The sequence below is a fragment of the Curcuma longa genome, chromosome 17, assembly GCF_044706935.1.
Source record: "Curcuma longa cultivar G26 ecotype Majalengka, Jawa Barat chromosome 17, ITB_CL_G26_1.1, whole genome shotgun sequence".
Taxonomy (NCBI): Eukaryota; Viridiplantae; Streptophyta; class Magnoliopsida; order Zingiberales; family Zingiberaceae; genus Curcuma; species Curcuma longa.
The window spans coordinates 2,043,091-2,069,851 of record NC_133877.1 but is presented as its reverse complement, the minus strand read 5'-3'; the positions used below and the strand labels follow the sequence as shown (position 1 = coordinate 2,069,851).

Below are 26,761 nucleotides of genomic sequence, written 5' to 3'. Positions count from 1 at the left end.
CATTTTCAAGAATATGACATGTTCCTAGCTCCCAAGTGCACTGGCATCCAAGCTCCATCACCTGCATTTCCGCATCTTGTACAAAAGTTGGGTTTGTTTTGTGCATGAATACCTCAATTGTTGAGTCGCCGGGGTGTTAGAAGATTCCTCCAAGGTATGTTGGACCATTTCGATCTCTGCAGTATGAAATTTTTGTGCAGAACCTGAAAATTCCTGTTCTTGTCAGTCATGGTGTCATCCCAATTTTCATTTAGTAGGAACTGATTGCACCACTACTACATCTTCAGAGCTTCTTCTCTGTTCTTGCTTCTTCCTCTTTGTTTCAGTGTGAGGGCAATCGATCGATAGGAAGATATATGCATAGGGTTGAGGATTTGTTAACCTATTTCATGCACAACTCTCCACCGTTGTGGAATTTAATCATAATCAGTTTTCCTTCTGATTGAGGTATCTTCTCCGACGGTGCCCTGTTCCGGTGTTGGGAAAAAGATTGGAGTTTTCTTCTTCGTCGTCGTCGTCTTCTCCCATCTTGTTATTTGCTATAATGTTGACTATTCAAGGAGTGTAGATTTGACGTTCGGAGGCGAAGAGGTTGGATTCAGCACCGGGATCCGACTGAGAGCGGAACGGAAGCTTCGAATTCGAGCGACAGCTCGATGAGTAGTAGCGGCGATGGCAGCCGGAGTAGCTTCGCTCGGCTCTCCTTCGACGTTCCCTCTGGCGGCTGCGCTCCGTCAGGGCCGCCCTTCAACCCCTGGCGCGGAGCACCTCTGTCGCCGGCGACGAATTCCCATCGACCTCGCCGACTCGTCCGCCGCATCAGGAGCGGGGACACAGGGACAGCGTGTGTATTATAGGAATTTTAACCAAAGCAATTTTAATTAGATTAACTTTAATTATCATTGCTATAATTTCAACTGATGCTAAAATTACTCTAATAATATTGAAAATTAGTATAGAAAGTCTTTTTAGCATTGTTTAATATTAATGATGATTAAAATAAAGAATTTCTTTTAATTTTTTATAATTAAAATAAAACTAAAAGCATTAAAAAATACATTGAATTAATCCATTAAGGTCAAGAAGTAAACAAGGGGATAATAATATTTTTCTTTAATCATTTATAAAATAAATTGTCTATTTATAAACTAATTACATAACTTAAACAAATCATTAACTTCTCAATTCTATCCTACTCTTCTTATGTAAAAAGGTGGAATCCGTCAGGCTTATCGGCCCCAACGATCAGTCCCACGACCATTTGTGAGGAGGTAAATCGAAAAACTACAGTTGGTCACGACGTCGGCGAAACAAGGGGATATTGCCTGACTTCGCCATTGATTCGTACCGTAACCAACTCAGCATATGTAAACAAATCATTAACTTTTCAATTGCATCCTATTCACTCCACGTCTACTAATCACTAATTTCTACAATTATTAATTACAATCACTATTATCATTAATTATCAACCCACTAATTATCACCTAATCAATCATTAATTTTGAATCATTCTTCAACCCGATGAAGGTACAGTCTTCTTCCCAATTCTTCCGCCATGGCGTCGGCGGCCTCCCTGTAAGGCGAGGGGATGTCCTCCGGCTGCCTCGCCGGCTTCACCCACCGGCCGAAGGAGTTGCGCACCATCCCCTTGTTCGCCACCTGATTCCAGTGCGGCGGAATCCGGAGCTCCTCCCGCAGCATCCCGCTCCCCTTGTTCACAAGCGCGACGTCGCGGCGCGCCTCCCTTCTGAACCCCAACTCTCGGCTCATGAACCCGTCTACCAGGTGGAGGTACGTCTCCAGGTGGTGGAATCCGGCGATGTCGACGCCGTGTTTCAGGAACGGCGACGACATCACGTCCAGCCCCAGCTCCACCCCGACGTGCTCGTACACCGACTCCATCTGCTTCCCCACCGCCCCTTCTAAGTTATTCAGACGGTCGTTGAACAGGATCCCCGGCAACCGAGGCGCCACGTGCTGCCCCAGAGCCACCCCGACGTGCTCGTACACCCACTCCATCTTCTTCCCCACGCCTTCTACCGTCTTCAGACGCTCGTTGAACAGGAGCCCCGGCAACCGCGGCACCACGTCCTGCTTCACCACCGCCCGCAGCACCTTCACCTTCTTCTCCTTCAGCCGCTCCCCGAACGCCGCGTTCCCTACCCGTGGCCCCGCGAAGGAGATCACGCTCACGGGGACGTCCTCGGGCAGCGCCGACGCGGCCTCGTACGCGTTGAGCAGCGCCAGAGCGGCGCCGAGGCTGTGGCCGGTGATGGTCAGCGTCACGCTCTCGCCCTGTTCAAGGTGAAGGTTCACCAAGCGGCGGAGCTCCGCCATGACCTGCTCAGACGCGCTCGTCTTGTTGTAGCGCGTCTTGTCGCTCTTGGAGGTGTAGACGTCGAGGAAGCCTCGCTCCACCTTGGCGTCGCCGTGGCCGTCGCCGAGCGGGCGGAGAGTCGCCTGGATGTCCTCGAACCACTCGGTGGGCGCGGTGGTGCCGCGCCAGGCGACAACTATGTCTCGGCAGCCGATGCGGCGGGACTCGGCGTCGTCGCTCACCGCGACGAAGCCCATCCAGTTGGAGTCAGTGCTCCAGGCGTCGGCGTGGAGGGAGCGCTCGAGCCACCGGGGGAGATCGATCTGGGACATAGCGTAGACGTACTTGGTGACGGTGTAGCCCGTGCGGGCGAGGCCGAGCTTGGCGAGGAGGCGGTGGCGGCCATACAAGCAGCTGCCGCAGAACTCGGAGAAGGGGTTGAAGTCGAATCCGTCGTAGGTGACCTGGGCGAGTTCGCCGTACTTGACGATCTCGCGGCGGAGCCAGGGGTGGAGCGGGTGGAGGAGGCGGCTCCAGTCGCCGCGGCCGTGGATCTCCTGGAACAGAGAGGATATGTCTTCTTTGGGGGAGAAGGCCGGCGTGTGAGGCCGGATAGCCTTCGGGGTTGGCAGGTCGCCGGCGGTGGTGCCGGCGGCGTGCGCGCTCCCGACGTGGAGGTGGAGGAGGTTGGAGATGGTGGTGGGGACATGTAACGAAGCCCTCGACCGCCGCTCCTGGTGCGGCGGCGCCTCGACGGCGGATGCCCGGGGGAAGGCCTGGGCTAGAGAGGAGTGCGTGGTGGGGGACAAAGGCGGAGAGTGATGGCCAAGGGAGTCGGAAGACGGCGGCGACGCCATCAACTCCAACTGCAAGTTATGCTGCAGAAACAGAAGAAACCAGAAACTGAAAGATTCAGAGAGCAGAAATCGAACAAATCTCCAAGAATTCCACTACTGAGACGATGAAGAAGATGGACCTGAATGGATATAAATAGAGAGAGAGAGACAGAACAAGATTGGATTTTGGAGTTTGCTGCAAGAAAAAGATTGAATTTTGAAGCAGTCTCAATTTTAGCACCAGGTCAAAAGCCTAAATAAGACTTAGTCAACCAAAGGACCACTGTCGCAGGAGCCAGTAGTTGAGACTGACCGTTGTTGAAGTCAAACTTTTCGACCAATCGTGGGTCGGACCGTACCGTACCAAACTTGTTCTCCCTATGAATTTAAAAAAATTTAATATGTGGTTATTTCATAATTCATAATATTTTGTCAAATTTAAACGGTTTAATATTTTTTTATTATTTTGATGAATTTGATTTTTTTATTATTATTAATTCAAGTATGCCAGTCTTTTTTATTATCGCGAGGACCAAACGTCCAGTAACGATGGTTATCTGCAAAACACGTAGAGAGTTAATATAGCATATGGCAGGGGGCCGTCCTGGGCCAGGGCAATCAAGACGATTGTTGAGGGCTTATAAATTAGTAGGACCATAATTTTTAGATTAAATTTTATATTTTTAATTTTTAATTATTATTTTTAAAGAATATTAAAAGTATTCTTTAATTGAATTCAAAAAAAAATTGTGCGGTCAACGTCTGTAATTCTTTATCTATCTGTCTATTAAAAAAAAAATTGAACCACCAACTAGTTTTTGAACCTTAATCACCAATCCTTTTTCTGTTCATTCTGTCAAACACAAGCACCAGATCTCGATAAGTTGTGGATCTCGTCACTAGATCCTTTTTCTGGTCATTCCACGGGTTGTGGATTTCTGCTGTGAACTGCCCCCACAAATCACAACCGCTTCTACAGTTTCGCACGCCATGAAAGTGCCCCTCCATATTAGGTTTTATTGTTCTTTGATTATTATTGCTTATTGTTCATAATTATCTATCATCATGAAACAATTATCTGAATATCAAAAAAGATAAAAAAAAAGAAAAAAGAACAAATATTATGAGCGGTTATAAAAAAAATTCAATGTTCGATGACGACCTTCATCCAGTTTGGAGCTTCTTCACTACGAAGAATAAAAAGAGTATTTCAATAGAATTTACAGTGGTAATTTAAAAAATCCTAACTTTTTTTTGTTATTTTTTGTATGTTATAAATATTATTTAGAGTATCGTTATCATTTTAAATAGGAAAAATTATTTTTTTTATCTTGGAACTCTAGTTGCTTGGAGAGCATTGTTTCGTATAAAAATTTTTATCTTGGAACTCTTATTGATTGAAAATCATAATTTATCAAGCTCTAAAAATTAAATATGCTACTATGCGAGAGTCCAAAAATTATAATTTCGTCCAGAGCCCTTGTACAATAAGAACCAGCTCTACATCAAGGCAGACATTAGCGAGACCCTAAAAACATCTTAAACCCTAATTCTACGATTTAAAAATCATCGGTGGATCAATACACTATCAATCGATTGATACTCCTGTTTTAACCTTATCAATTTGAATTCTCATCTTGTCTAGTATTTGGTTGAACTTAACCTATTAAGATTTCTTTTGCCTAACATCCGATCAACTTTGACTTGCTTGAACTTTTCGTTGCTTAACATCCGATTAACATTGAGCTATTGGGACTCTCGTCATTGTCAAGTGTTCAACCCTTTGTGATCTAGTTATACTTTATCAACTGTCAAATATCTAGTCAACCATGATATAATTACACTTCACTTCTTATGCCAAGTGGCTAATCCTCTATGATCCACTTAAACTTTTCTCTTGTCAACTCCACGTTTGACTTCCGACCACTAAATATCCAATCAACTTTAATCCACTTAAATTTCTCTCTTACCAACTTAATATTAGTCTTCTGACAGTCAAGTGTCTCATCAATCATAACTTACTTGAACTTCTCTCTTATTGTTAAATATCTGATCAATTTTAATTTATTTGACTCTTGTTCAACTAACTAACATATTGATCAATATCTAAATTCAACTCGAATTTAGTTAATCTTGACCAGAAGAAATCGATTGCACTAATACTTTTTTGATTTCATTCAAATTTCATCATTTCCTTTTGCAATAATTTTCATTCCAACTAAACTTTAAAAACCTCAATTATAAATTCTTAACTACAAAGCTTTGAGAAAGAAAAAAAAAATTAGAGAAAGCGCAGCATAAAGATGATTTTTGTAAGATAAATATATTTCTTTCCTTATTATCATATTTCTTGTATAACTCTTACCATGACGTCCATTATGACATTTAAATTCTTTTCCCATAACGACCGACCATCATTATTACCTATCCATTTAATAATGGTCCCAAAGATCTCCTTCTTCCATAAATTAATATTCATCATTATTTATCGTCTTTATTATTCATCGCTTCCTCCTTGAATGAGATATCATCAAATCAAACCTATGCCCTTCCTTCCCCAGCTCAAATCTTCAATGTGAAGCACCATCCGATTCCCTAGCAAAAGTGTCAAACACCTTATATTTTTCTTACTATGCTCGAAGCCTAACCTTCCAGGCAATCCTTTCCTTCCGGGCTCAACTCGATCGGATTAGGGTCAATCCGACTCACATCTCACAAATGACCGTGAGACCGATGTGGAACTACTGGAGTGACGAATTTTACCTTTTTGTAGAAGGACTCAGTCGATATGTTAAAAAATATAATAATAAGAGGTCAAAATAAATAATATATTATCATAATATTTTTCTCTAATCATTGATAAATTAACAAATCACTGACTCCAATTCTACTTCATTAATTCCACATTTATAGACAATTTTTTTACAGTAACTAATTATCATCCTAATAACTTTCTTTAACTATCAACTATCATCACCACTAATTATCAACTAGCTCATTAATTATCACCTAATCGATAATTAATTTGCAGCATTAATTATCACCTAATCGATAATTAATTTTGAATAATTCAATCTATAGGCTTCTTCCCAATTCTTCCGCCATGGCATCGGTTGCCTCTCTGTAAGGCGCCGGCGAAGGGATGTCCTCCGCCTCCCTCGCCGGCTTCACCCACCGGCCGTAGGCGTTGCACACCATCCCCTTGTTCGCCGCCTGATTCCAGTTCGGCGGAATCCGGAGGTCATCCCGCAGCATCCCGCTCGCCTTGTTCACAAGCGCCACGTCGCGACGCGCCTCCCTTCTGAAACTCAACTCTCGGCTCATGAACCCGTCTACCAGGTGGAGGTACGTCTCCAGGTTGTGGAATCCGGCGACGTCGACGCCGTGTTTCAGGAACGGCGACGACTTCACGTCCAGCCCCAGCTCCACCCCGACGTGCTCGTACACCCACTCCATCTTCTTCCCCGCCACCCCTTCTAACGTCTTCAGACTCTCGTTGAACAGGATCCCAGGCAACCGCGGCACCACGTCCTGCTTCACCACCGCCCGCAGCACCTTCACCTTCTTCTCCTTCAGCCGCTCCCCGAACGCCGCGTTCCCTACCCGTGGCCCCGCGAAGGAGATCACGCTCACGGGGACGTCCTCGGGCAGCGCCGACGCGGCCTCGTACGCGTTGAGCAGCGCCAGAGCGCCGCCGAGGCTGTGGCCGGTTATGGTCAGAGTCACGCGCTCGCCCTGTTCAAGGTAAAGGTTCACCAAGCGGCGGAGCTCCGCCATGACCTGCTCAGACGCGCTCGTCTTGTTGTAGCGCGTCCGCTCGCTCTTGGAGGTGTAGACGTCGAGGAAGCCTCGCTCCACTTTGGCGTCTCCGTGGCCGTCGCCGAGCGGGCGGAGCGTCCCCTGGACGTCCTCGAACCATTCGGTTGGCGCGATGGTGCCGCGCCAGGCGACAACTATGTCTCGGCAGCCGATGCGGCGGGACTCGGCGTCGTCGCTCACCGCGACGAAGCCCATCCAGTTGGAGTCAGTGCTCCAGGCGTCGGCGTGGAGGGAGCGCTCGAGCCACCGGGGGAGGCCGATCTGGGACATAGCGTAGACGTACTTGGTGACGGTGTAGCCAGTGCGGGCGAGGCCGAGCTTGGCGAGGAGGCGGTGGCGGCCGTAGAGGCAGCTGCCGCAGAACTCGGAGAAGGGGTTGAAGTCGAATCCGTCGTAGGTGGCCTGGGCGAGCTCGCCGTACTTGATGATCTCGCGGCGGAGCCAGGGGTGGAGCGGGTGGAGGAGGCGGCTCCAGTCGCCGCGGCCATGGATCTCCTGGAACAGAGAGGCGATGTCTTCTTTGGGGGAGAAGGCGGGCGTGTCGGGGCGGATAGCAGCCGGGGTTGGCAGGTCGCCGACGGTCATGCCGGCGGCGTGCGCGCTCCCGACGTGGAGGTGGAGGAGGTTGGAGAGGGTGGTGGGGACATGTAACGAAGCCCTCAACCGGCGCTCCTGGTGCGGCTGCGCCTCAACGGCGGATGCCCGGGGGAAGGCCTGGGCTAGAGAGGAGTGCGTGGTGGCGGACAAAGGCGGACAGTGATGGCCAAGGGCGGCGGAAGACGGCAACGCCATCGACTCCAACTGCAAGTTATGCTGCAGAAACAGAGAAAACCAGAAACTGCAAGATTCAGAGAGCAGAATTCGATCAGATCTCCAAGAATTCCCCAACTGAATTGAATCAACTGAAACGAGAAAGAAGACTGAACTGCATAGATATAAATAGAGAGAGAGAGACGGTCTGAGGAAGGGAGAAGACTTGATCAAGTCAAAGTTTGATTTTGAATCTCTATTCCAGAGCAAGATTGAATCTTGGAGCTTGCTGCAAGAAAAAGATTAGATTTTGAAGCAGTCTCGGTCTCAGAACGAGTGATAGCATCAGGTCAAAACTCAAAGGAGGCATTGTCGCCGGAGCTTGTTGTTGAAACCTACCATTGATCGTGGAAGTCAAACTTTGAGAATATCCTGTTCAAATTTACGCGGTTTAATATATATTTTTATTATTATTTTGATGAATTTGACTGTTGAAAAAGAAGACTTAGAACATATTATTTTGTTTAAATTCACACGGGCTCAAACTTTGAATATATTATTTTGTTGATAAAATATTTTTAAAAATAATTAGTTATCTTGTTAATGTCTTCTATCCAGATCCGGTAAGCTACTCTCTCCTAATTCCATGTTTTTTTTTCCTTAGAAGAATTTCTGGTCAATACAAATTAGAGGGTGTCGTTCTAATCTTAATTCAGAAGTTTGATATTTAATTCAAACGAGAATAAAAAATAATAAATACTAAAAAAATTTATTGGGAAACGGGCATGATCTTATGTTTGATTATTATTATTCTTTTATAATTTTCATTAAATAATGATAACTTTTACATCATTTAAATTCTACAATTGCAATATCTACTTTTAATTCTTATTGTAGTTCTACTCCGTTTCCATTATACAATGGCCTTATGATCCTTTCTCTTGATAATACCTCATCGATAATTAATCTTCATCATTATGAATTGCTATTATTATATCTTGTGTTCTTCCCTACCTTTGGTTTCCCATGATACAACAAATCCCAATCACGGTAAGACGTCGAACTCGATTTTCAAGTACTCTCTGATCTCGACTCTAATTCCCTAGCACTAAGTAATTTGAATCCGATTCCTGAGCGTTAAGTGTATCGAAACTTGATTCCCGAAGTGAATTCGAACTCAATTTTTGAATACTCTCTGGCTCCAACTTATGATTCTCGGACGCTTTGCCATGAGGCCCAAATGCAAAGCCCAATCTCAAGAAAATGGGAAAGATTTAGACTTGTTTGGTAGGATATTTTTTATTCCTTTTCATTTTCTTTCAATTTTCAGAAAATTAGAAGTGAATATTTAAAAGAGTGTTTGCAAACATATTATTTATTTCCTAATTATCATCTTGAGTCTTCCTTTTCTAATTATCATTTATCCAAGTTTAAAAAAAAATCTCTCAGTTACTTCCTATTTTTATACATTACTTTTTTTTTCAATTATCAATCTGTTCAAATTACCACTAACTAAATCAATTTTTATAATTTTCATATAAATGTGCAAAAATGGAAGAATTTTTTTTTATATTTTCATTCGCTTTGCATTAAAATGAATTTGTAAAAAAGTTGAAAAAAATGGAATGTTAAATTAACCCGAAATTACGTAGCATTAAATTATATACTTTTTAAATATAATTCAAATTTCATTGTTTCCTTTTTGTAATAATTTTCCTTTCAAATAAACTTAGAAACCTCGATTATAAATTCTTAACCTTGCCAAGTAAAATTACGTCGCAAACTATCTCACCCTAATCGCTCTTTGTTCCCTCGATATAGTAAACATGACGATCCTGATTTTACTTGCGCTCTCTATGGCGGCGGCCGCAATGACAATGACGGCGGCGGCGGCCGCAAGTTTTAGCATCGAGCTCATTCATCGGGACTCCCCCAAATCTCCCTTCTACAATCACTCCGCCACGTCACTAGATCGCGCACGTGCCGCAATCTATCGGTCCGCCCACCAAGCCCGCCGCATTGCCGCACGTGCGCAAAGAAGAGGGTATAAATTTTCTTTTTCACCAATAAAATTTACGGCAAACAATTTTTTAAATATTTTAAAATGAAAAAAACAATAATTTTGAATGATAATTGTCGGTTGCAGTGGCATCGAGCCGTCCGACGTGGTCTCGAAGGTGGTCCCCGACTCGTTCGAGTATCTGATGGAGCTCCGCCTCGGCACGCCGCCGTTCTCCATCCTGGCCATCGCCGACACGGGCAGCGACCTCATCTGGACGAACTGCGTCCCCTGCACCAAGTGCTACAAGCAGACGGCGCCGCTCTTCGATCCGGCGAGCTCCTCCTCCTACCGAACGCTGCCCTGCGACTCCAACCCCTGCAAGGCCCTCCCCCACAGCCCTTGCGGCGCCGGCGGCACCTGCGAATACCAATACGCCTACGCGGACGGGTCGAAGATCGACGGCGTCCTCGGCACCGAGGACCTCACTTTCGACTCCTCCGCCGGGACTCCGGTCGTCATCTCCAATATCGCCTTCGGCTGCAACTCCCAGAGCAGCGGCGTCTTCTCCGGCCGCACTGCGGGCTTGGCAGGGCTCGGCGCTAGTCCCGTCTCTCTCGCCTCCCAGCTCGTTCCCTCTCTCGACAAGAAGTACTTCTCTTATTGCCTGGTTCCCATGTCAGACGCGCAAGCCAGCAGCAAGGTCATCTTCGGCTCCGCCGGCGTGGTCGCCGGAGACAAGGTCACCACCCCGATGACGGTCGAAGATTCCTTCTTCGTCCTCAGGCTAGAAGAGATCATAGTCGACGGTGCCGGCACGGTCCCAGTCCCCGCTTCCGCCACTGGATTAAAGACGGGCAACATCATAATCGACTCCGGCACCACCGTAAACTACTTGCCCACCGGCGTGCTCTCGAGTTTGGTGCAGGAGGTGTCGAGGGTGGTCAGCCTGCCCAACGCGACTGATCCGGACCGCCTTCTGCCGCTGTGCTTCACGGTGGCCGGCGAGGCCGACAGGCAGAAGTTACCGTTTATCACGTTCAAGTTCGCCGGAGAGGCGTCGGTGAGGCTGAGTCCGACGAGCATGTTCATGCAGGAGGCGAATCAGGTGGTTTGCCTCGCGGTGGCGGACACCGGCTCCGACACGCCGATACTTGGGAACGTGGCGCAGCAAAATTTACACGTTGGGTACGATCTCGACGTCAAGGAAGTGTCCTTCGCCAGCGCCGACTGCGCCACGCTTTAGGGTTCATTTTGGCGGTGAATAAATGTCTTTACTAAATTTAGTAAAAATTCCTCCATTTTTCATGAGCATTTTTAGATCACTCTTGAATTTTCAATAAATTTGATAATTCTAATTGTCGTGACGAAAATAGAAATATAGGTAATTTAGGGGGCACAATGAAAATTGTCCGCGCGAGAAGAAAAAGGTCGGTCGGAAGAAAGCGGAGAGAGAGGGAGGGAGAGAGAGAGAGAGGGCTTATGGAGAGTGGAGGAGGGGAGAAGCCCTTGAGGCGGATCGCGGCGGCGTTCGAGGCCTTGGAGGCAAGCTCCAAGACGGCGCCCATGGAGGTCGATGCCTTCTCCCGAGCCTGCTCTCAAGTCTCCTTCCTCTTCGGATGTCTGGGTATAGCCTTCAAGTTCGCAGAGATGGATTATGTCGCTAAGGTCAAGTTTACCCCTTTCTCTTTCCCGCAGTTCGATTGATCTCCTAATGAGGGATTGGAATTGATTTCGGGGATTTCCGCTTTTTGAAATGATTATGTTCCACCAAAAAGTAGTTTCCCCCTTCGTTTCGGTCAAATTGACGATAAACTGATCGATCTATATGTCTTCTTCATCTTGGTATCTGTCGATGTGTCTGCGATCGCACAACCTCAGAAGAGTCACATTTATATGCGTCTAAAACAGGGTTGATCATATGGTGTGTAATTGCGATTAAAGTACCAAAGTGAGCATTGGCTATTATTAGTCTTTCTCTATCCTTACCTAGCAGTCTAATAACTATTTGCTCATTTTTCATCAATTGAAACTACACCTAATTGCTCTTCAATATTAGTATTTAAAATTTTATTTTATCCTTTATAGTATTTCCAGACATCCATCTCAACATGACTCAAGACTTTTTAAGTGTCATTATGTACCTTCAACTCTGCTTAGCTAATTGAGAAGACTTGTACTATAGTACATTAAGACAACTTTAAACTAGATAATAATTTTTTAATTTTAACCAGAAAAAGATCTAGAAGTCAATGGTTATGCTTGAAATTGGCATGTAGACATTGTGTAGATTTCCACTCTTACGATGAATCGATCACCATCTCATGTGTCAATCACCATCTCGTCCTTATGCAATAGACGAGTGATCGTCCATAAACATGACAAAATTATTCAGTTTTTTTTTTCAGTTTCTCATCAAAAACATCTTTAAGAACTTCTAAGAGGAAAAACAAAGATAAAGACATGATGGAGGATGATCTAGCAGTTTCTTTACTAAGCATGTGGTTAGTCACCAAAGAATCAAAGATTCAAAGGCTTGCTAGGCAATCAAGAGAACTTGTTATATACTCCTTCCTTGGTGACTTCATGATTTATTGTTGTTTCTGTGTGTTTACCTTGTCATATTGAATAGATTGATGATAATGCATTGAGAGATAATTTTATCCAGACAACTTATGTTTTTAGTGTTATTGAAAACACTTTGACAACTCTACTGATAATATATATCCATTGCTTCCTGTATTTTATTTACTTTGCAACTTTGGTGCTTGTGTTGTGGCACAAGATGCAATGCCAAATGATAAAAACCTACTGAGAGAATTTGGACATTGAATAGTGACTCCATAGATTTGTAGGCAACACATAGAAGATGAAAAAGCATGTTCTTATGAGGTGTTTTTCCCAGATTGAATTTTTATTGTTTCTTCCATTCAAGAAGACAAACTATATCTTAAGAGTTTTTCCAGACCAAGCTTCATCATGTTGATGTGACCAGCTTCATTTGAAGTGCTCAGGCATCATTTCACCTGAATGCTTAGGCAAGCGACAACACTGGTCTCATCTCTAGTTTAATCCCATTTTCAATTGCATTAGCTTTGGCTTAGAAAAGTCATGCATTGAGGAGAAAGGAACCACCTCCATAACCATGTTCAAGCGTTATCTATGCTTATGCTACACTTATAATGAGGTTTTATTCTATTTTTTGGATGCCAATGTATTAACTGGTTTCTTTCTTTTCTGTCACTTTCTGGTGGATTCTGAATATAGGTTGAAGATTTATGTGAAGCATCAAAATCAATCTCAACTTTAAACAATTTGCTTGAGTTAGATATTCAACAGGATTGTGTGAAACAAGGTGGTAGCCATTCACGTAATCTACTTAGAGTTAAGCGTGGACTTGACATGGTCAAGGTGTTGTTTGAGCAGATTCTCGAAAAAGAGTATGGACATAAACTCATACCTTTCTTTTCCATCTGCAATGTGCATGCTAAACATTATATTTTGACATAATAAAAGGATGGCTAAAATTTTATATTCCAACTATCTTCTATTACGCCTGAAGAAAATTTGAACACATTGTTAGATTATTCTTCATACGTATGCCAACTAGTTCAAATCATGCTTAAACAAAATTCAAACACATTACAATGATGACTTAAGCTTCAAAGAAAGAATGACAATCTACAATAATGTTCAAATCAAATCCATTAGTAACTAACTGAAATAATGATCTCCAGAATAAATCATTCTAACATGTAGCTAAGGATTTGCCAGATTTGAAACATAAACTAATCTGGTTTTCTGAGCATTTCCAGCCATATTTTTAATGGGTAGGTAGACTAACCATCCATCATAAAATTTACAAAAACATGGTAATTAAGTGCATAAGACTTCACTAATAGCATTTTTGAGAGGTTCAGAAATTACCTATAAACTATTTATAATTCAAAGATGCTTTCATGTTTTCAAACAAACCATTAAAATGATGAAATATCAGTTCTTAGTCATTAAACTAAGTCCATTGTATTAAAATTCCAAAATGTACTTCTCTGATCATCTGAAACCATTCATTTCATATTCAGTATGCCTTCAGGTGTTTCGTTGCACATCTTGGTTGTTCAAGAACATTATGTTTTGCTGCTTCAAAATTGATCAGATAAATTTCTCTGCCAAAACCTTAAGTTGACATTTAGTTTGTATTTCCTCTTGTAGTTTTGTTGCTACATTTATGTGTGTTTCATCTTGTTAATATGTTCTCTTTTGCCAGTTGAACAATAAACTTCATCTCATTGTCAGAAAATGGAAATGATTCTAAAATTTGCAGAATCAATGTTTGAACTTCAGTTACTGTAATACTAGAAAACCATTGCTAACTCCTCCCTCAAAACAGTCAATTTAATATGTATTAAATTGAAGATCATTTAGATAATGAACTATTACAGATGTTGGCATCAAGTCTTTTAATTCCTTTTCATTTTGTTCTTTGCCAACACAGTGACAATTCCCTGAGGGATCCTGCAACTGTAGCATATGCAAAGGTGTTTGCTCCTCACCATGGTTGGGCAATAAGGAAAGCAGTTGCTGCAGGAATGTATGCCCTTCCGTCAAAAGCACAGCTAGTGAAGAAGCTAAATGAAGACGGTGAGTTTCTACTTTTGATATTGGAATGGCTCATTATCATCAAACAAGACATTGCTATTTATCGTTATGGTTGAACAAAAATCCGCATGAACCTCGAGCAGTTTTCTGAGATCACACTAGATTTTAAAAGTCCTTCGATCTGCTTCTGAATTCATTCTTAACTGCCAAAATCGATGAGGAATAAGATACAGTTCTAGGGCAAACATAAAAGCAAACATGAGGTAGTTTATCAGCGGTCCATACAGATCTATGCTTAAGATCATAACCTTTAAATTTCACTTGCAGAAGAATTTTGGCTGACCAGTTGTTGAATGATTGCAGAGGCATCAGCAAGAACTTATATGCAAACCTACATCAGAAGCTCAGGTCCTGTCATCGCGTACGTTGAAGAGCTATATAACTCGAGACAAATGGGGATAGATTGGTGAGGACAGGCGCGACCCGGTGCTACATCTTGGCCATGAGTTTACTTGTGAAACGTTTGTTCATCTAGGAGAGACTATTTGAGTTTGATTGATCTTTAGGCGAAGCTAGATAAATGTTAGACATTATTCTTGATCGTTTACTCTTAACCCTTATGAAAATATTCTTGTGGATCTTATTAAACATATAATTTTATGATTTGAGATTAGCACTTAAGTTTCCCTACGATATTGGTGTATTATTTCTTTATCAATCCGAACAAATTGTCCATCAGCCTCAAAGACTCATGTTCATTAATAAACCTGATTCATATAGAGTTCACATTTAATTTTTGATTGTATCATTGTACAGGTTTAGACAAACCATGTTAGAACAGTCAGTTTGAAGAAATTCTATCACAAATTATCCATATCAGAACCATAATAAAGCAATGTAATTCACTACGAAGTTCAGATTTAAAACATTCGACATAATAATCATGAAATTGACTCGTATTTGAAGGATTTCAACAACACAAGTTTCATGGCACAACGAGGTAGGGCAAAATCTTCAATACTTAATGTGATTTGACATATTCTTGAACTATGTGAAGGCCCTCGGATTCTTCACCATAGTCCTGCAAAAGAAATTAGAAGGCAGATGAGCAGCAAATTAATCAGAAGTAACAGAGCAAACTACAAAGAAACTGGACATCTAGTTAATATCAGCTCAAAAATAATTTAAGAAATCTGAACACTGCTTATTGTATAATCAGCCAGAGTGATTTGATGAAGACAATGATGATAGAAAGAAAGGGTTCTTCATCACCTTCACGACTACACATGAGCAGCCCACCACTTTCCTTGCCTTGCCCTCTGGATCAATCTTGCGAAGCTGCATAGTGTTGATCATAAAAAAGAAAACTCTTAAAAGTAGCCAATCACCAATTGCTGCTCCAAATGAAAATATAAACTAAAAATCAACATTATTGACAACTTCTCTTCTACAAGGAGGGTAGGAATAAGAATCTATGCAAATTATAGAAAAGAGGAGATGGCAAAAAAGCAGAAGTGACTCGACTAACCCCAGCCCATTCGCCAAGAGTTTTGGCACTTGGAACATTGACCAAGTGCACGTTATGCTCAGCACAGAGTGCCTTGACCAGCTTAACGTAGTCGGCTTGGTTGCAGTCCTCAGCTACAATACAAAGCTGAGCAGCATGCTTCTCAATTGCCTTTGCAGCCTCACGAAGTCCGCGAACAAGTCCATCATGGGCCGATGACTTCTTCAACACCAACTGCAGAGCAGTCATCAAATCCATGGGCTCGCCAAGAACTGGACCAGATTCGGCAACAGCATCTTCACTGCCAAATCAAAAGGGACTTAAGAGCATACTTAAAGAAAAGATATACAATAGAGAAGTAGAGAAGGAGCAGATGATAGGAATAAGAGAGGAAGCAAATCCCTAATGTTTAATAGCAGAGAGAGAAAGTTGTATGGACCCAAGCAGGTAATTCAGTTTTGAAATTCTGAACATGTAATGGAGAATGAATCTTGATGTTGTGCTCGAGTCCATGAATTTGGAAAATCTAGGAAAAAGAACCAATGATGGTTAACAAGCCTCCTACTTCAGTAAGCCCAGGAATGGGTGGCCATCTATATGTGAAGACCTCACTGCGAGGCCTTTTGTGCCCCCCTTGGAACACATGAAGACTTCCACAGGTTCTCCATGAGGTTGCTTGACGAATAACAAGCCTCTCAACCAATGTAAGTAGACCCGCCAACCATTGGCTTAACTAGCAATGCCTCTCTTTGAGGCCTGCCGCTGACAAACAGCACCACACTCCAACAATTGCACTCGTATCACATTTTGAGGCTCACTAAGTGAAGTATAGCACATCTCGATGTTTGCAGGCTGAAGAAGGGATATCATAGAGTTTTGTGGAATTGGATTAAGAAGAAAATAGGCTAGTTTAATCTTCACTTTTTTATGGTCTCTCCAATTTTTTTCACCAAGAAAACAAAATTTTTAGTTCTCTTTCCTACTTTCTCCTACTATGGTTGGAGTGCCAGACAAATGAATGAACGAAACAACAGCAGACCAAAATGATTTAACTTGGAAGAAACTAACAAACTCTCAGGATCTTCAAAGCATCAAATTTCCTAAATCTAACATTCTAAATTGAAGGAAACTTCACCACTCGACTTAGAATTGTTCAAAATGTGGATTGTTAAGATCACATGAAATTTATCATTGCGTGGTGATCATTTTTAAACTGACTTTAAATGTATAATTCAATGTCCAAAACCGATTGTTTTCAAATTTGTTAATCCATTCAAACCATCATATCAAAAAAAAAACTCTTTGAATGTTCACAGCAAGTAAAATTCAGCAAGAATATTTCTTTGTCCCGCAAAATTCAAAATCCTGAATCCACCTCTAAATAGTTGCAAATATGACATATTATGGTTCATCAACCATAAAAGAAGAAATAGCCTATGTCCCAAATTTTCCACTCCTCCTACAAATTAAGAGTCATTGATATCAAGCTCATCATTCTCAAGATAAATAAATTACACTCAATTACATTCAATATCTATAGGGAAAGGATCCAAGTGACTAGCTCGGTGCTTTTTTCAATTAGTTTATTAACTTCCCTCCCTGAACTGTTCTCCCAAATAGCTTCCTATATCTATGATTTAATTCCATAAATCCACCATGTATAAACTCAAAAACGCATGCTCATAGTCAATAAAAGAAAAGAACTTTGGCAAAAAGGAGTAAGATTAAGCGACCTAGAAGACTAATTATACATCCGACTTTTTTCCTACACCAAAATCGCAGAGAAATAGTACACGAATAAAAAAGGCCAAATTACCATAAAAATTTCCACTCATCGGCGGTAAAATAACACGAGGCCACGGAAATTGGGAACAAGATCACTTACGCCATTGTGTTTGCTGTGGTAAAAAAGGAGGGATCGACCGCCGACGAGGTCAAGTGAGGAATGGAGAACGGCGGCGCACCACTTTGGAGGGTTTACGGAATGCGATCGGACCACGATCGCGGACGAGCTATTTATAGAGTAGGTAGCAGGCACATCCTGGCCGTCGATTTAATGGACCCTTCGATGATTAGAACTGGCCGGTTCGGACCGGGACAGAGAGGTGGGCCTAACTCCAAAAACTTCTAAAACGAAATCCAATTAGATTTATTATTCCATATTAAGAAAGTCGATCTAACTGAATTTATCTGTTTTTATTCAGTATAATATTAAAATAAAACATAAAACAAAAAGTCTTTTTTTTATAAAAAATAATCCTTGTCAGTATCAAATTCGTCTTCATTTTGTGATTTTTTTCTCCGCTCTAGTCCGTTCGAAAAATCAACAGTCTAATATGTCTTTTTTTAAAATAAATAACTCATTCACATCCTCAATGACATTGTATTTAATCTTAACTGGTCGGGCCTAGGCCTAAAAAACTTCTAAAACGAAATCAGATTTATTATTCCATATTAAGAAAGTCGATCTAACGGAATTTATCTGCTTTTAAGAAATTTTAAAAAGCACTCTCTTACAGCCAAATCTTGCTATTTTAAGTAAGTATCCAGCTTCTTAGATGGATCCTCTTCAGCACGGCCCGTAGCTTATTTTGGGCCGCCTACGCAAAGTCCGGTCCAACTTTGTCGGATTCGGGTCTACTATTTCACCATTTCGGATCTGGCTGCCAACCTGAAAGTGACCCGCTGCGACACGGACGTTCGATTTCATTGGTCCAGAATATTTCACCCTAAACCCTAAAGCCTCGCAGCCAATGGAGACGCACTGTTTTTCTGTTTGGTGAATGGAAATCCGTACTTGATCTAAAACCGTTTCTCTATAAATATCTCTGCTTCTTCAGATGAAGGTCTTAGAGCGAGGGTTTTGCGAGTCCTCCTCGAGTCCTCGCCCACCAAAACCCTAGTCGCGCTGTGCGACGGTCTTGCCTCCCATCGATATCTTCTCGTGTTTGGAGAGGATTTTGAATCAAAGGCGATGAGCTTCTTGTTACGTAGGTCCGGATCCACTGCCGTCTTAGCGTCGCGTCGAGCCCTTGCTGCTCTGGTCTCCCCGGCGGCGCCCCGGCTCCCGGCACCGAAACCTGCGGGGTCTGACTGGGACTCTGAGATCGGCGACGGAATCCCCTTATTTGGGTGTCGCAGATCTCAAAAGTTTGGTTTTTGTGATGTCGGCCGCAGAGGGTTCCATTCGTTGCGCCCGCTAGGCTTCAGGGCCACGGACATAGCCTGTGCTGAGTACGCCTTTGATGACTATTATGAAGAAAAGAAAGAGAAGGGTGCTTCAAAGAGTGGGGAGGAGGGGCTGGAGATCAGCAAGCTGGGAATTTCGCAAGACATCGTGTCTAAACTTGCAAATAAGGGAATCACGACACTATTCCCTATACAGGTATCAGGCTTTACTGTTTTAAATATCAGTTGTTTCTAATGATTCGTTCTAGTACATTTTTTTTGCTTTTTTTTGTTGCTTGTAGAGTGTTGTTGGCTGGAATCATTTGTTTAAGTACACTTATTAGCTTGTTCATGTATAGTCAAATGCTTTGTGGAAGTACTCAATTTCCATGATTCAACCAAAGCCTGGATGGGAAACAGTCTAATTTAGCAAAAAATAGATTGGTTCTTGCACCCTGATCTGTACCATTCATCTTACACAATGATATTTTGTTGAACAGAACCTCTTTGTTGGTGGTTAATGTAATTTTATTTTGAAAGCCCCCTTGTCACTCATATTTTGTGGAATATTCTATGACACAGTTTACTCTGTGCAAAGTAAATATATTAGAAAAAAGTCTAGCCTTATTTTGTGTGACATGTGAACATTAATTTATACAGTATTTTACTAGCTTAATTAGTAAACCAAGCATTATCATATGTCTATTCTAATGAATAAAATAAAGTATGATATGTTGTAGCATCTTGCATAGTATGATTCATTATAACTATTTATTCAAATGGGAAATTGAACGATCATGTGATTTCTAAAATAACATCTCTCTGATTGTATTATATCTATCTAGATAAAAAATTACTGTTCCAATTTGAAAAGAGAAGCTTATACCTTTGGAAAATATGCTTTTAGATTCTAGAATATGTATGCATATTTTGAATTGAGCAAGATGAAGTTTATGATAAGACAATATTGTAATTTGTGTACTTATGCATAAAATGATGAATCATATGTTGGTGGAATTACTTCAACCTCAACTTGTCAAGCAGTTTTCTAAATTATGATATTTATCCATGTTGGTTGCACTCTACACTATTGTGTAAAATTAAGGTGACAATTATACATTCATTAAAGATTATTGTATATCTAACATTGTGCCTTAATAATTACATACCTTGTTACTTTTTCATCGAATGGCTTGTGCACCTGATGCAAAATGATATAAAATCTTAATTCCTTGTACAAACAGCTTTTTAACTGCGATCATAATAAAAATTATGTGGCAGATGGTTCTAGAGTTTCATAGAACAATTTTGGCTTGATAAATCATGATACATGTATGAATATGCTCTATCAGCCCAATGTCACGTTGAGCTCACGTACAAAGATGCAAAATTTCATTAGTGATACTGCTGCCGTTATGTGAAGAATTTTATTTGTTTTCTTACTTTTCATGTTTATTTTGTTTGCTATTAAAATTGAGCACTGTTGCCATAGTTATCTATTTAATATGATTTCTTTGGATATTTTATTAGAGAGCTGTTCTTGAACCTGCAATGCAAGGGAGAGATATGATTGGCCGTGCAAAGACAGGCACTGGGAAAACTCTTGCTTTTGGAATTCCAATCATGGATAAAATTATACAATTTCAGGCCAAGCATGGGTAGGTTCAAAATCCAAGATGTAGATTTTCAGTTATTCATGATTCTATACATGCAGATATTTTATTGCATATGTCATCTGGTTCTTTCTATGATACTACAAACATCACTATTTCTACTGCCATGTCTGATTCTATGCTGTGTTCTGTTTCTGTAGTCGTGGAAGAAATCCTTTGGCCATAGTGCTTGCACCAACCAGAGAGCTTGCTAGACAAGTTGAGAAAGAGTTTCAAGAATCTTCCACTTTGGACACGTTGTGTGTCTATGGAGGTTCTCCAATTAACCAACAGATCAGAGCACTTAATTATGGTGTTGATGCTGTAGTGGGCACTCCTGGACGAGTTATTGATTTGCTAAATAGAGGCGCCTTGAATTTGTCAGAGATTCAATTTGTTGTACTTGATGAAGCTGACCAAATGCTTAATGTTGGATTTGCTGAAGATGTTGAGAGAATTTTGGAAGGGATGCCACGAAAGCATCAAACTTTGATGTTCTCTGCAACTATGCCCGTTTGGATTCGGAAACTCACCCAAAAGTTTCTAAACAATCCTGTTAACATTGACCTTGTGAGTTTAACAGTTCAACTACAAATCATGATGTATTCTTTTTGGTTGTTAGTTGATTTTCTTTGAGTCAATATCAATATTTGTCTCTCTTTGACTAGTATTAATACCTGCGTAGGTGCATCCAGGTTCGTCTTCTTTTGCGTGTTTATGGTCTTTATTCTAATTTTCAGTACAAGTAAATTTCTTTGACACTATTTTTGTTTGATGGGTCTCTGCATGAAGTTAGAGGTCTCTTAAAGAAGTGGAATTTGAATGAAAATGCATCCTAGATGACCTCAAAGTAATCTAAATATTTCATACAAGTAGAACGTTATAGAAAATTATGATAGTACAAGCTAAGTTTACTATAGGATGCTTTAGAGAGAGGCTGGTAGTTGGGATATTCCCTCACATATTTAATGGTTGCCTTTCACATAGCATCTTTTCTAGTTCTGTGGATATCAACTTTGTTGTTTAATTTTATCATTGAATACAAGAATGACCCAGTTTGTTTGCAGCATTTTTATGTCTAACATATAGCTAAATGTCTGCTGGATTTTATAACTATGATTGATTTATATTGCTTTTCGTTGCATTGACATAAATGCTTCATTCAGTATATATTTTATCTGTAGGTTGGTGACTCTGACCAGAAGTTAGCAGAAGGAATAACACTCTATTCTATTGTTACGGATAATTATGCAAAACCATCAATTCTTGGCCCACTAATTAAAGTAAGTTATAAGTCAACTTATCCATTTTGCTACCTTTCAAATTTAATTAGTATTTGAATTATTTTGGTTCAATTTAAATAACATCTTGATTTCCTTATAGGAACATGCAAAAGGAGGTAAATGCATAGTATTCACTCAAACAAAACGTGATGCAGATAGGTTAGCTTATGCTATGGGTCGGAGCTTCCCTTGTGAGCCGCTCCACGGTGATATTTCACAAAGTCAGAGAGAAAGGACACTAGCTGGATTTCGTGATGGTCGCTTTAATATTCTGATTGCTACTGACGTTGCTGCTCGTGGTTTGGATATACCAAATGTTGATTTGGTCTGCACTTTTTCTTGTTTACATGTTACTCATGCCTTATTAACATAGCATGCTTATTTCCTAATGCTTGACCTTCTGGAATTTTTTGCATATGTTAGTTTGTGGGACATGTTCTCCTAGTATGGAAAATCTGTCTTCACAATAAGGCCACTTGAGCTGGTCTCGGATAGTCTAAGAGCTAAAGCATATAAGAAGAGTTGGTTGCTTCGTAAGCTATTTAGGTTAAAGAAGTCATAGTTTAAGACAGGTTAACTTTCAGAAATAATGATAATTTAAATATGTATGGAATAGCTAAATTCAAGGCGATAAAAAATTATTAACGTTGCAAAAGTTTAAAGCATAGTATGAGTTCTGTGATAATTTAGGAATTAAGAGTTAGGAGAAGGATATTAATTGGATTGCAAAAGCTACAGAAAGGAAACGTAGAGACTTAGGCAAGGTTAGATGCATAAAAAGGTTCTCATTGATTTTAATGCAACTAAGGAAAATTATTCTTATAAATTATGTCTTGAAAACTTTACAAATAATTTGATTTTGGAGACCAAAAGGTTCTGAAGGAATTATAAATTTGTTCTTAATAGTAATCAAATAAAGGCACCTAAAATTGTAGGGCTAGATGATATACCTATTGCAGTTTAGAGTAAAGTGTCTAGGAATAATATAGATATTGAATTATTTGCTAAAATTTTGTGAATTAAGAAGACATTTGAAGAATATTATTTTTAATATCTATTTATGAAACCCTAGGAAAGAGTAAAATGAGCAATTTGAATTAATTTTTGAAAATCAATTTAATTATATCATCTGAAGAGCAACTATAATTGCTATTTATTTGATAATGGAAAAATATAGAAAGGATATGCCTATGGGTTTTATTAATTTAAAAATATGCTTAAGTTTGTAAACAACTATTGTGGGGGATCTTTGAGGAGAAAAGAATTATCTTATTGTTTATTAATGCAATAAAAGTTATTTGTGATATTGTCATTCCTGGTGTTGAGAGTTTCTGGGAGTGTGCCATATCTTTCTGTACTTATAGTTGTACATCAAGGGACAGTTTTTAGCTCTTACCTTTTCATATTAATACTAGATGAGTTAGCTAATTATGCTGAAGATAAGCCTCCTTGATGGATGTTATTTGCAAACAATGATGTGTTATTTAATGAGACAGTTCCATTAAATTTGAAGCTTGCATTATCGGAAACATTTTAGAAACTAAAGATTTTAATATAACTAGAAAAGTAGAATTAAAACATAGGCAAATATTATGTATGGACCCAAGCCCCATGGCATAGGAGGATCCATATAGCCGATTCTGCATTAGTGGAATAAAGACTTAGTTATTATCATTGTTGTAGAATAAAAATTAAATATATGAAATGCAATTTAAGAAAAGAATTTATGAAATGATTAATGACGAATGGACATGTAATCCTTGTATTTTTAAACTGTTTAGGTATCTTGGTTATATTATTCAGCATTAAGAGGGTATTGATTAAGAGATAATTACTAGGATAAAGATGATTGGTCTAAATGGAGGAGAGCTGTTGGAATCTTGCATGATTGTTATATCCCTTTCTGGATGGAAAATTTTATAAAACTGTTGTACCATGTGCCTTTATGGATAAGAGTGGCGAATGGATAGAAAACAACACACACAAAGTCAAAGGAGTAGAGATGAGAGTGTTAAGATAGATATGTGGAGATATCATAAAAGTTAAAATAAAATATTAACATTTAAGAGGAATTAGATGTAGCTTTAATAATGATAAAATGAGGAAAAAAGATGGTACATTGTTCAAAAATGGCCAATGGATTCTAAGAATAGCTAAAATCTTTTTGAGTGGAAGGTGTAAGCTGAAATTCTAGGAATAAATAATAGTTTCATTAATTTTAATACTATTAATGATATTGCTTTGCATACTATCAGGGGATAAAACAAATACAACTGCATGATGATGATAGTATGGTTGCTAGAGGGGATATCTTCAGGAATGTCATACATAGGCTAATAAGTTTGATACATCTCTTCATTTTGTGTTATTTTTGTGATATTCCAGATGTTTTTGATCTTTGATTTTATAATTGCTCATATCATTGTACTGCTAAATTGATTTAGTATCTTAAATAATTTGAAATAATTTGTGCCTAGTGGTCTTTCCCACTGTTACTAGTGGAATTCATCTGATTGTGATGGTTATCTCTGAGTGAGGCCACAGTTTCTCTTTCTTTCTTCCTCTACTCCCATAATTTTGTAGGAGGACCTTTTCGACAGTTGATCTAATATTGTAGGTGTATAAATTACAATGTTGACCTAATAATACTTGAATCATTTGTTGTATGCTTAGTCTAAACTGTTTCATATCTTCTATGACCGTTTTTTGACCTAAAAGAAAATTGTCATTAGACTATGGTACAATTATAGATTAAAGTGTTAAGCATTACAAAGCTAATGTAATAGAGATGAGAATATAAGATGATGTAAGCATTATTGGGAAAGATAAAATAAAACATGCTGCTACTATACTATTATTAAGAAGTGAATAGGTACAGCCCAATTGGTGATAAAATGTGAGAAAATAAATTGAATTACCACGGAAATGTTCAAAGGCTGCTAATGAATTTATAAGACAAAAGTGAATCGATTAGGGTCTCATTACTAGGATGGAGGATGTGAGGAAGAGGAAAGAAAGCCTCACAAAATTACTCTATAAGTTCCATATATTGTCACTATCCTTCATATCTTCCAGCCAAACAATGAGACTCTTAGAGTTGAAATGTAAAGGGTTAGAGGGAGACTTAAGGAAAAGACTAGTAGTAATAAAAGTGATTTGTTTGAATATAAGTAGTGATATAGCCTTGTATAGAGTTCAATTGGTGGATTCTTTACATGGTGGTGATGACAACTCTTCTTTCTCTTCCATTAGTTTTAGTGTTTTTTTTTTTTTACTTTTGTAATGTATTTGATTATGGAGAAGCATACTAGAATTTTTCTTGATTAGTTGTTTTTTTCTTTGGTCAGGTGATACACTATGAGATGCCAAGCACAACTGAGTTATTTGTTCATAGATCTGGTCGAACTGGGCGAGCAGGCAAAAAGGGCAGTGCAATTCTCATTCACACGAATGAGCAAAATCGTATAGTTAGAGGTGTTGAACAAGAGATTGGGTGCAGGTTTGTTGAGGTATGTTACTACTCGTACTTTGATCTTAAACTTATTTGAGGTTTCCTATGCCAATATAAGAATTTTATTTTGTTTTATGTACAAATATTAAGAACCATTATTAATTTTGTCAAGTTGCTTAGCGAGGAAAATCATGAAAAGCAGTATACTTTTGTGTTAGTCTTAGACCCATAGTAGTTTTTTTTTTAATAAAAAACTTAATGTTGCCTATTTTCTTTTGTTCTTTTCCGTAGGGCTTTTTTCCTGGATTTTTAGGGACTCACAATTCAGTATAGTTGTGAATTACTTCTCTTCTTTGCCTTTCCCTCTTTTTCTTTGCTTGTCGCGCAATGTATTTTCAATGCTTATTGCATCTAGTTAGTATCTTGATAGCTACTTATGAATACCTCTGACTTCATCCATGTTTGTTCTTCCTTTTTATTTTCAGCTTCCAAGAATTACAGTTGAGGGCGGGGGAGAAGATTTTAGAAGCATGGGCGGCGGACGCTTTGATTCCTATGGAGGTGGTCGGATGGGAGGTTCAGGCTTCGGTCGTGGTGGAAGCAGTGGTGGCTCTTATGGTCGTTCTGGTGGACGTGCAGGCAGTTTTGACGATTCAGGTTCAGGGCGTTTTGGTTCCAGTTTTGGTCGATCTGGAGGTTTTGGCGACTCTGGTTCAGGACGCTCTGGCGGTTTTGGGGACTCCATTTTCGGTCGATCTGGAGGTTTCGGTGACTCTGGCTCAAGGCGCTCTGGCAATTTCGAGGACTCTGGTGGTTCAAGTTTTGGCCGTTCTGGTGGTTTCGGCAGCAGCAGCTCTGGTTCAGGGCGCTTTGGCAGTTCTGGTGGTTTCGGCAGCAGCAGCAGCTCTGGTTCAGGGCGCTTTGGCAGTTCTGGATCTGCTCGTTCTAGCGGCTTTGGCAGCTTTGGCGGAGGCTCAAAGAAGGACGAAGACGACAGTGGTTGGCCCGGAAGGTCTTTCATGAGTTCCGATTAGGTCAGTAGCAATACTGTCTTTGGTACTCATGAGCTCAACTTATCATGGATTCGTTCTGCTCCCCAGGACCTAGCGACACAGGTTGCACTAGATATCACTTCTAATCTTCAGCTTAAAAGGGTTTGTTCAAGACTGGAATTCTACTTTCGATTCATTTTGCAGTACCTACACTGCTGCAGTAGGTTCTTCTAAAGGATTAAGATATATAATCGAAAAAGTATGTTAAATAATGCAATGTTTCTTTCACTCAAACATCTGTACGTTGATGGTGATTTAGGTTTTTGTTGCCAGGTAAGTGTCATGCACTATCTACTCTCTCAAATTCAAGTTTTGTTGAACAATC

General features: G+C 40.3%; 6 protein-coding genes across 8 annotated transcripts; 3 read left to right on the top strand and 3 right to left on the bottom strand.

Moving 5' to 3' along the window:
- Positions 1–1,480: 1,480 nt before the first annotated feature.
- On the bottom strand, positions 1,481–3,414 carry LOC141848404 (phospholipase A1-Igamma1, chloroplastic-like). The gene has a single exon (XM_074736432.1). It carries the CDS (start codon positions 3,175–3,177, stop codon positions 1,510–1,512), a length of 1,668 nt encoding a protein of 555 aa, XP_074592533.1. The 5' UTR covers positions 3,178–3,414; the 3' UTR covers positions 1,481–1,509.
- Positions 3,415–6,119: 2,705 nt separating this feature from the next.
- Positions 6,120–8,035, bottom strand: LOC141848405 (phospholipase A1-Igamma1, chloroplastic-like). Its single transcript, XM_074736433.1, has 2 exons — positions 6,201–8,035; positions 6,120–6,165 (listed from the first exon to the last, which is right to left on the bottom strand). The coding sequence occupies exon 1, from the start codon at positions 7,765–7,767 to the stop codon at positions 6,232–6,234; it is 1,536 nt and encodes a 511-aa protein (XP_074592534.1). The 5' UTR covers positions 7,768–8,035; the 3' UTR covers positions 6,120–6,165; positions 6,201–6,231.
- A 1,516-nt stretch (positions 8,036–9,551) lies between these two features.
- Positions 9,552–10,970, top strand: LOC141811496 (aspartic proteinase CDR1-like). Its single transcript, XM_074699523.1, has 2 exons — positions 9,552–9,769; positions 9,872–10,970. The coding sequence occupies exons 1-2, from the start codon at positions 9,552–9,554 to the stop codon at positions 10,968–10,970; spliced, it is 1,317 nt and encodes a 438-aa protein (XP_074555624.1).
- A 173-nt stretch (positions 10,971–11,143) lies between these two features.
- On the top strand, positions 11,144–15,013 carry LOC141848406 (accelerated cell death 11-like). Of its 3 annotated transcripts, none has more exons than XM_074736434.1 (4): positions 11,144–11,392; positions 12,992–13,164; positions 14,220–14,365; positions 14,687–15,013. In XM_074736434.1, exons 1-4 carry the CDS (start codon positions 11,207–11,209, stop codon positions 14,791–14,793), a joined length of 612 nt encoding a protein of 203 aa, XP_074592535.1. In that variant the 5' UTR covers positions 11,144–11,206; the 3' UTR covers positions 14,794–15,013. The 3 variants fall into 3 exon arrangements, with proteins under 3 accessions (XP_074592535.1, XP_074592536.1, XP_074592537.1); XM_074736435.1 differs by having other exon boundaries at positions 11,191–11,392; positions 13,064–13,164; XM_074736436.1 differs by having other exon boundaries at positions 11,191–11,392; positions 14,651–14,784.
- Positions 15,014–15,077: 64 nt separating this feature from the next.
- LOC141848409 (small ribosomal subunit protein eS12-like) lies at positions 15,078–17,803 on the bottom strand. Its single transcript, XM_074736438.1, has 4 exons — positions 17,716–17,803; positions 15,852–16,131; positions 15,596–15,661; positions 15,078–15,404 (listed from the first exon to the last, which is right to left on the bottom strand). Exons 1-4 carry the CDS (start codon positions 17,718–17,720, stop codon positions 15,345–15,347), a joined length of 411 nt encoding a protein of 136 aa, XP_074592539.1. The 5' UTR covers positions 17,721–17,803; the 3' UTR covers positions 15,078–15,344.
- Positions 17,804–18,696: 893 nt separating this feature from the next.
- On the top strand, positions 18,697–26,759 carry LOC141848402 (DEAD-box ATP-dependent RNA helicase 53-like). The gene is made up of 7 exons (XM_074736430.1): positions 18,697–19,215; positions 20,529–20,656; positions 20,812–21,220; positions 21,835–21,933; positions 22,034–22,258; positions 25,281–25,442; positions 25,870–26,759. Exons 1-7 carry the CDS (start codon positions 18,805–18,807, stop codon positions 26,416–26,418), a joined length of 1,983 nt encoding a protein of 660 aa, XP_074592531.1. The 5' UTR covers positions 18,697–18,804; the 3' UTR covers positions 26,419–26,759.
- Positions 26,760–26,761: the final 2 nt, after the last annotated feature.

What these genes read in the sequence shown, in the direction of transcription:
- LOC141848409 (XM_074736438.1), bottom strand. An exon ending in CTCTTGGCGAATGGGCTGGG is followed by an intron (nt 15,662 to 15,851) that starts GTTAGTCGAGTC and finishes AACACTATGCAG; the next exon opens with CTTCGCAAGATTGATCCAGA. An exon ending in GCTCATGTGTAGTCGTGAAG is followed by an intron (nt 15,405 to 15,595) that starts GTGATGAAGAAC and finishes TTTCTTTTGCAG; the next exon opens with GACTATGGTGAAGAATCCGA.
- LOC141848406 (XM_074736434.1), top strand. Translation starts at nt 11,207, where the DNA reads ATGGAGAGTGGAGGAGGGGAGAAGCCCTTGAGGCGGATCGCGGCGGCG. An exon ending in AGATGGATTATGTCGCTAAG is followed by an intron (nt 11,393 to 12,991) that starts GTCAAGTTTACC and finishes TTCTGAATATAG; the next exon opens with GTTGAAGATTTATGTGAAGC. An exon ending in GAGCAGATTCTCGAAAAAGA is followed by an intron (nt 13,165 to 14,219) that starts GTATGGACATAA and finishes TTGCCAACACAG; the next exon opens with TGACAATTCCCTGAGGGATC.
- LOC141811496 (XM_074699523.1), top strand. Translation starts at nt 9,552, where the DNA reads ATGACGATCCTGATTTTACTTGCGCTCTCTATGGCGGCGGCCGCAATG. An exon ending in GCACGTGCGCAAAGAAGAGG is followed by an intron (nt 9,770 to 9,871) that starts GTATAAATTTTC and finishes TGTCGGTTGCAG; the next exon opens with TGGCATCGAGCCGTCCGACG.
- LOC141848404 (XM_074736432.1), bottom strand. Translation starts at nt 3,177, where the DNA reads ATGGCGTCGCCGCCGTCTTCCGACTCCCTTGGCCATCACTCTCCGCCT.
- LOC141848402 (XM_074736430.1), top strand. Translation starts at nt 18,805, where the DNA reads ATGAGCTTCTTGTTACGTAGGTCCGGATCCACTGCCGTCTTAGCGTCG. An exon ending in CAATTTCAGGCCAAGCATGG is followed by an intron (nt 20,657 to 20,811) that starts GTAGGTTCAAAA and finishes CTGTTTCTGTAG; the next exon opens with TCGTGGAAGAAATCCTTTGG. An exon ending in TTCTTGGCCCACTAATTAAA is followed by an intron (nt 21,934 to 22,033) that starts GTAAGTTATAAG and finishes ATTTCCTTATAG; the next exon opens with GAACATGCAAAAGGAGGTAA.
- LOC141848405 (XM_074736433.1), bottom strand. Translation starts at nt 7,767, where the DNA reads ATGGCGTTGCCGTCTTCCGCCGCCCTTGGCCATCACTGTCCGCCTTTG.